This window comes from Ahaetulla prasina, chromosome 14 (assembly GCF_028640845.1).
Source record: "Ahaetulla prasina isolate Xishuangbanna chromosome 14, ASM2864084v1, whole genome shotgun sequence".
NCBI lineage: Eukaryota > Metazoa > Chordata > Lepidosauria > Squamata > Colubridae > Ahaetulla > Ahaetulla prasina.
Genome location: NC_080552.1, coordinates 21,465,855 through 21,474,352, shown reverse-complemented (window position 1 = coordinate 21,474,352; position 8,498 = coordinate 21,465,855). Strand labels below are relative to the sequence as shown.

At 44.3% G+C, this 8,498-nt stretch overlaps 1 protein-coding gene across 3 annotated transcripts in view; it reads right to left on the bottom strand.

Annotated features, from left to right (window-relative positions):
- Positions 1–850: 850 nt before the first annotated feature.
- CARD11 (caspase recruitment domain family member 11) overlaps positions 851–8,498 on the bottom strand; it is a 69,121-nt gene continuing 61,473 nt past the window's right edge. For all 3 annotated transcript variants that reach the window (XM_058157847.1, XM_058157850.1, XM_058157848.1), the window contains exon 24: positions 851–3,152. In XM_058157847.1, coding sequence (XP_058013830.1) covers positions 2,948–3,152 — 205 coding nt within the window. In that variant the 3' untranslated portion in view covers positions 851–2,947. The remainder of the gene's footprint in view (positions 3,153–8,498) is intronic.

The following is an 8,498-nucleotide window of genomic DNA, read 5'->3' as shown; positions in this document are numbered from 1 at the left end:
AAAGGAGAGGGAGGAGAAGGAGAGAGAGAAGGAGGAGAAAGAGAGAAAGAAAAAGTGAGAGAGGAAGAGGGGAGGAGAAGGAGGGAAGGAGAAAGAGACAAAAGAGAGAGAAAGAGAGAGAAAGAAAGGGAGGGAGGGAAGGAGGGAGAGAGAAAGGCAAAAAGAGAGAGAGAAGGAGAGAGAATTTTCATGTGCTTTCAACATCTCTACAGAAACAAAAATAGATGTCGAGTGACAAGGCCATTTGCACCAGGAAAAAAAATTGCCACTTAATTGAAGATCTCGAAATTGGGGACCTGTGGCCAGCGCCAACTCCAGAGCCTTCGGCGATCTTCGTTCTTCAAAGGGCTGGAAGATATGAAAAACGCTCCGTGGCGGCAGGCAGAGGACACAATCTGCCAGCACAGCTGTGCAACCTCTATTTGTTTTGGCCCCATGTGAGCCCCTATTGAGGCCCAGGGGTGCACGGAAACGCCTGGCAGGGGCGTTTGGTCTTTCCTGCTCCAGATGGCGAAGGACAGAGCTACTCGGTGGACTTTGAGCTGGCTTGACAGAGAGAGTTTGGGCAAAATGAGGCCATCGCTTCCTTCAAACATGCTTAGAACATTGAATCCTAGGGCTGGAAGGGACCTTAGAGGTCTTGTAGTCCATCCCCATCCCCATCCCCACGCTCTCTCTCTCCCCCTCCCTCCCTCCCTCTCTGTCTCTCTTCCCCCCATCTCTGTCTCTCCCCCTCCCTCTCTCCCCTTCCCTTCCTCCCTGTCTCTCTGTCACTCCCTCTCCCTCCCTCGCTCTCAGTCTCTCCCCCTCCCTCTCTGTCCCTCTCTCCCCCTCCCCTTTCCTTATTCCAACCTGGACAAATGATTGTCCAATCTTTTCTTAAAAATCTCCAGTGATGCAGCACCCACAACTCCGAAAAGCAAAGTGATCCACTGCTTAATAGTTTCTCAGTGTTGGGAAATTTTTGTTTTGTTTTTACATTTATACCCCGCCCTTCTCCGAAGACTCAGGGCGGCTTACAGTGTATAAGGCAATAGTCTCATTCTATTTGTATATTTTTACAAAGTCAACTTATTACAAATTTCAAATTATTATTACAAATTACAAATTTCTCCTTATTATTTCCAGGTTGAATCTCTCCTTCTCCCATTGATAAATTGTTCTTTGTTTTTTAATTTAATTCATTTTTTAAAAAAAATTTAATAATTTAAATTTCAGTTTTGATTAACGGTTCAGGGGCCTGGAGAAGCTCTCCTCTTGGTTAAAACGTCGATCGATGACTGAGGAAACACCGAACCATTTGTGCTGCTTCCACTTTATGTAGTCCTCAGCTACAGGAAGGCCTCCACTTACATCAGTCCATTTAGTGACCCTTCGAAAATAGATGACTTACAACCGGTCTTGGTTCTTACAACTGTTGCAGCATCCCCACGCGACATAACTGGCTGGGGAATTCTGCGGGTTGGCGTCCGTACATCGTCTGTTGGATCACGTAAAGAGAAGGAGAAGAAACAAGGAATAGAGTGCGGGAAACAAGGAATAGAGTGCGGGAAAAGAGACGAAAGACTCTTGTTGCTACCCTGTTTCCCCGAAAATATGACCTACTATGTTTTTTTTATGTGTGCACCTAATATAAGCCCTACCTCCCAAATAAGGCTTGCTTAAGAGCCTGCGCAGTTGGCTGGCCAGCCATTCCATCTGGTTGCTCGCGGTGTCACAGCTACGAGGTGAGGCAGGTGTGCTGGTGGAGCTGCCCCATGCGCCCCACACCAGCTTACCTGGTGCAGTCATCCCTGCCCTGACATCTGCCTCACTGCAGCAGCACCACCAGCCATGTGAAGCAGGAGCCCATGTGGCCGCTGGCAGACTTCTGGTTGTTCGCAGCCCCAATGGATCAGGAGACCGAGCGGCACATTGGAACCGCCACCACGAGATGAGGCAGGTGTCGGGGCGTGCATGGCCTGATTGCAGGATCCTCAGGTAAGTGCAGGGGGCCTGGGACAGCGGCACCTCCCACCTCACGGTGGCGGCACCGGTGTGCCACGCGCCCTCCTGCTCTGCTGCGAGCGAGCAGAAGAAGTAGGCCTCCTGTACATGGGGAAAAAAATAACACACCCTCCAAAAGTGCTTATTTTGGAGCCCAAAAGAAAAATACGACCTGGTCTTATTTTCGGAGAAACACGGTATTAAGTGGGCCGAGACCCACATTTTGGTGGATCTGAGGACAGTTGGACCCATGTCTCCAAAAGATGGACCATGAGGAACGTTGACGCCTTCCCCAGCTGCTATTTATTTATTTTTTATTTACTTATTGTGCAGAGGCCGCCCATCCAGGAGTGAAATCCAGCAGGTTCTGACAGGTTCTGGAGAACCAGTAGCAGAAATTTTGTATAGCTCAGAGAACTGGCAAATACTACCTCTGGCTGGTCCCAGTGTGTGGTGAGAATGGAGATTTTGCAGTATCACCAAGATTTTGGCCACCAAGCCACGCCCACAGAACCGGTAGCAAAAAAAATTGAATTTCACCAATGCGCCCATCTCACTCATAGAGTGACTCTGGGCCATGATGACCATTAAAAATGCTTCCCCTTGACCTTCCCGCTGTCCATTTTCGAATTCTGCAAGTTTCACATTTATGCTTCAACAGGTCCCTTTGGAAACATCTGGCCTTCAAGCGGCTGATGGTGTGGACAGCAGGAGCCAGACTGCCTGGGAGAAGAACAACCCAATTCCGTACCCCAAGGTATCCTTTGGAAAGTCTCATCATTCAACCCCCTTTGGACAAGTCAGGTCTTCCATTCTTCCTTCTTTAGGACGTTCTCTCCCCCTCAAGGTTCTACCTGCTACCATCTCCATGAAGACAGAACAAAGAATGCCGTCTTCACCGAAGTCTTTATTTCTCAGCTTCCTTAGGGGGGATTCCCAGATCCCCGGTGGGATCTGTGCTTCACAACTGCTCCTCGTCAACCCAGATGGTTTTCTGCTGCTCTTCCCAGACTTTATCCTTGATGATCCGGAGAAGATCTTCCAAGCTGCTCCACGAATCTGTTTCCAACGAGGCATAAAGGCAAGGTAAGCCCTCCAGTTCCTTCTCGTTCTGACGACATGTCCTCAGTAATTCTTCCTCCAATTCTGGTTTCGGTAGCAGCTTTCTACAGGACCGAAGTAGAGACACCCCCCCAAAAAAACAGCTGTTATCCAGATGTACACCCATAGAAACATAAGCAAAGAGAAATACCCACCAACATCTGCTGCAGATCTGAACATTGAAGAATACCAGTCCCTCTCTCTGTCTCTCTCTGACTCTCTGTCTCTATCTGTCTCTGTCTCTCTCTTTCACTTTCTCTCTGTCTCTGTCTCTCTCTTTCACTCTCTGTCTCTGTCTCTGTCTCTCTGACTGTCTCTGTCTCTTTCTCTGTCTGTCTCTCTCTGACTCTCTGTCTCTCTCTCTCTCTCTGACTGTCACTGTCTCTTTCTCTGTCTCTCTCTGTCTCTCTCTTTCACTCTCTCTCTCTCTCTCTGTCTGTCTGTCTCTGTCTCTCTCTGACTCTCTGTCTCCGTCTCTCTCTGTCTCTTCTCTCTCTGTCTCTTCCCCACCTCCCTCCCTCTCTCCCTCTCTCTCTGTCTCTCTCTCTCTGCCTATCCCACCTACCAGGATTACTGTTTTGGGGAAAATAGGAGGAGGCGGGAGTATTAGGTATGTTTGCTGCCTTGAGTTAATTATAAAAAATAATAAATGCAGGATATAAATAAATAAAATATGCTACATTTCAAAGGGGAGATTTTAAAAAAATGTGGAGCGGCTGGTTAGTTATGAGTCTTTCCTTACACCCTGAAATGTACATTCAGTTATAAAACCGTTGCAAGAATTGGGTATGCCTAGTTTAATGAAAAGCAGGACGAGGGGAGATATGATAGCAGTGTTCCAATATTGGAGGGGCTGCCCCAAAGAAGAGGGAGTCAAGCTATTCTCCAAAGTACCTGAGGGTAGAACAAGAAGCAATGGGTGGAAACTAATCAAGGAGAGAAGCAACCTAGAACTAAGGAGGAATTTCCTGACAGTGAGACCAATTAATCAGTGGAATGCTTTGCCACCAGAAATTGTAGCTGCTCCATCACATCTGAAATGGTACAGAGCTTCCTGCCTGAGTAGGGGGCTGGGCTAGAAGACCTCCAAGGTCCCTTCCAATTCTCTTATTCTGAATTTCAGGAATTAATGAAATCTGGGCAGTATTTATGTTTCTCCATCCAGAAACGAAGAATCCTTATTCCCCCCACCCCAAAATGATGGAGCCCGGAATATATTTCCTTCCCCACGAAAGGGGTACACAGCGTGAAGGGAATTGTTGTAAATACATTCTTAGATTAAAAGGTTCAAGTTGAGAGAAAAGAGGGTCGACGAGATATGACTAAAATCGATGGGACCAATTAGTTTCAATTTATGCATGTCTCATTAATTTCTGACATAATCACCGTGAACTTTTCCTTGGATCGGGAACAGTAATTTTAACAGTGAGAGCCCCTAAGACACAGATCGGCCATCCATTCCAAGCCAAAAAAATCTTAACCCATGAATCGCATTTTCCTTAAAAATGCTTCATTTTCTCCCAATGCCATATAGCCAAGATGGCGAACCTATGGGGCACGTGCCATAGGTGGCACGCGGAGCCATATCAACGGGCACACGAGCGTTGCCCTAGCTCAGCTCCGGTGCACATGCGCACGCTGGCCAGCTGATTTTCAGGCCTTCTGGGCACCGGAAGTCGGCAAACGGGCCATTACTGGCCTCCAGAAGGCCTCCAAGGGAGTGGGAAAGGCATCACTCTTCTAAACAAATAATTCCCACAACACCGTCAAACTATTGACTAAGTCTACACTACTGTTAATCTTCTCATCGTTCCCATCACCCACCTCCTCCCACTTATGACTGTATGACTGTAACTTTGTTGCTGGTATTCTTAAGATTTATATTGATACTGATTGTTTCCTGATTGCTTATTTGTACCCTATGACTATCATTAAGAGTTGTACCTTATGACACTTGATGAACAAGCACAAAAGTGCCTACCATTCTGTCCTATTGTTCCCTTTCATTATATCAAATTAATAATATAGTTGTTGTTTCCTTTCGTTATATCCAATTAATATAGTTATTACCTATTCATACTTATATATATATTTATATATTGTATATTGTATATTACATGCTTATGCTTATATATACTGTGTGACAAAAATCAATAAATAAAATAAATCCTGTAGGATCAAAAAGAAAAAGAAAACAGCGTATCTTTTCTTTTATGTACACTGAGAGCATCTGCACCAAGACAAACTCCTTGTGTGTCCAATCACACTTGGCCAATAAAAAATTCTCTTCTCTTCTCTTCTCTTCTCTTCTTGATGAATGTATCTTGTCTTTTTATGTACACTATGCACCAAAGACAAATTCCTTATGTGTCCAATCACACTTGGCCAATAAAGAATTCTATTCTATTCTATTCTATTCTATTCTATTCTATTCTATTCTATTCTATTCTATTCTATTCTATTCTATTCTATTCTATTCTATTCTATTCTATTCTATTCCTTTCCATTTCCCATTCTATTCTATTCCATGCCATGCCATTCCATTCCATTCCATTCCATTCCATTCCATTCCATTCCAATCCAATATTCTATTCTATTCTATTCTATCCTATCCTATCCTATCCTATCAGTTGTAAGTTCTGTACTATTAAAAATGTGGCTCTTCTAACATGCAAACAATGCATGATGGACAATCTATTTTCAGTTTTTGGGGCAAGCAGCATAGATGCTACAGCTAATAAACTAAACCAAATAACTGCAGCTTGAATTTGATCAATCAAATGGTATATTTCTGAACTGAAAAACAGCATTTCATGCCCTGCTAACCCTGGGCGCCTCCACTGCCACAAGAAATGCAATCTAACTAAACTCGTCCACCACAGTATTCTTTATGGTTCTCCAGCATTTATTTACAGATAACTTAGAGATCCTTTCAATCTTCTGTGGGGGTAGAGCATGACTGAGTAATAATTTGCTATTGATTTTCTATTATGTTTACACTTTGGCTGGTTTTCATTGTCATGTTCTGGAGACACTTCCATTTGTTTCCCGAAATTGGAGAGTTCAAGTCTCTTTCTAGTTATCCAATTCATTGTTTTTACAACATAAAATTTTATGACCGCTGACCATTTTGGAAAAAAGCAAACCTGGACACAAGGAAGGCGGAAGAAAAGCCAGATTTCCAGAAGGCCAGGAAAGAGAGGAAAGAGGGATACGGATAGTCCTCAAATTATGACCACAGTTGGGATAGAAGTTCCCGTTGTAAGTCCTTGCAATTGTTAAGCTGAATTGAAGCCAATTTCATGACATTTTTACAAAGCTGGTTAAGCGAGTCACTATGATTATTAAGTAAACCACTCGGCTGTTAAGCGAATCATATAGTCATTACGTGAATCCAGCAATCCCAAGGGATTTTTGCCCAAAATTGGCAAAAAATTGCAATCACATGTCGGCAGAGCGCTGCAGCCAGTTGTAATGGCGAGACAGTTGCCACGTGCCTGAATGGTGGTCACATGACTGTGGGGGAGGTATGATGGTCTCAAGTATGAGTCCAGATCACAAATCGCAATTTCCAAGGCCGTCATAACTGTGAACCCTTGTTAAATGAATGGTCATAAGTCCAGACTCCCCGTGAGTGCAACCACGGGTAAATGGTATGTAAATGGGAATTTACATACTTTAAATTTTTGTTCCTTGCTTACAAATTGCATCGGTGTCAGTTCCTAGGATTGCAATTCAGCAAGGAAGGAAGGAAGGAAGAGAGAGAGGGAGAAAGAAAGAAAAAGAGAGAAAGAAAAAATAAAGAAAGAAAGAAGGGAAGAAAGAAAGAAAGAAAGAATGGAGGAAAGAAAGAATGGAGGAAAGAAAGAAAGAAGAGAGGGAAGAAAGAAAAGGGAGGAAAGAAAGAAGGAAGGAAAGAAAGGTAAAGAAAAAAGAAAGAAGCAAGAGGGAAGGAGTGAGAGAGAGAAAGAAAGAAAGAGAGAGAAAGAGAAAGAAAGAAAGAAAGAAAGCGCTTTCTAGCTTTCATTTTTCTTCACAAGATTTTGTTCTTTCAAAGGTTACTGGCTTGTAATTTTATTCGAATGATTATCAGGCAAACTTCTCTCCTCAAAGGGCCAACAGGTAGAAAACGGAATTCCTTGCCAAATTTTGATTCTGAGTCATCCAAGCCAAGTGTAACATCTGGAGGGCCGGGAACATATGGCATCCTTGCCTACTCTGTGCCTTCCAGATGTGTCGCTGATTATAGATCTGCCAGCCACAACACATGAAAGCTCCGGTTTCCCAGTGTTGGCACTGACTGCCAGCCCTGGTTTTAAATCATCAGTTGCAACAAGGTTTGTGGGGGTGGTGGGGTTTTTTTTGCCTTCTTCCTCAAGTTCATCATCACATCATATTTTTTTGTCTCTCTCCCCAAAATAGAATAGAATAGAATTCTTTATGGGCCAAGTGTGATTGGACACACAAGGAATTTGTCTTCGGTGCATAAGCTCTCAGTGTACATAAAAAGTACATTCCTCAAGAATCATAAGATACAAGACTTAGTGATAGTCAGAGGATACTAACTAAGCAATCAAACTATACTGGGAGACTAAATAAAACAATATAAATCGTAAAGATTCACAAGCAAAAAGGTTATAGCCACAAGTAGGAGGAGATAGGTAATAGGAAGGATGAGAAGAAGAATAGTAACACAGTCTTAGTAAATAGTTTGACAGTGTTGTGGGAATGAGTTGTTTAGCAGAGTGACGGCATGTGGGGCAAAAAAAACTGTCCTTGTGTCTAGTTGTTCTGGTGTGCAGTGCTCAACTTAGGGAGGTTCAGATGTGCGAATCCTAGAAAAAGTGAGAAGCACTTCCAGGGACGTGGGGGGTGTGTGTGTCAAAATACAATCAGTATTGATTGCCTTTGTAAGGCCAGGCTCCACTTTTAACCTGAGCTCATTTTTGCGATTGCTGCAGCCCAGTGGGGAAATTCAAGTTTTTTTATTACCGGTTCTATGGGTGTGGCTTAGTGGGTGTGGGCGTGGTTTGGTGGGCGTGGTTTGGTGGGCGTGGCAGGGGAAGGATATTGCAAAATCCCCATTCCCTCCCCACTCCTGGGGGAAAGATACCGCAAAATCTCCATTCCCTCCCCACTCCTGGAGGAAGGATATTGCAAAATCCCCATTCCCTCCCCACTCCTGGAGGAAGGATATTGCAAAATCTCCATTCCCTCCCCACTCCTGGAGGAAGGATATTGCAAAATCCCCATTCCCTCCCCACTCCTGGGGGAAAGATACCGCAAAATCTCCATTCCCACCCCACTCCAGGGGGAAGGATACTGCAAAATCCCCCTTCCCTCCCCGCTCCTGGAGGAAGGATATTGCAAAATCTCCATTCCCTCCCGACCACTGGGGGAAGGATATTGCA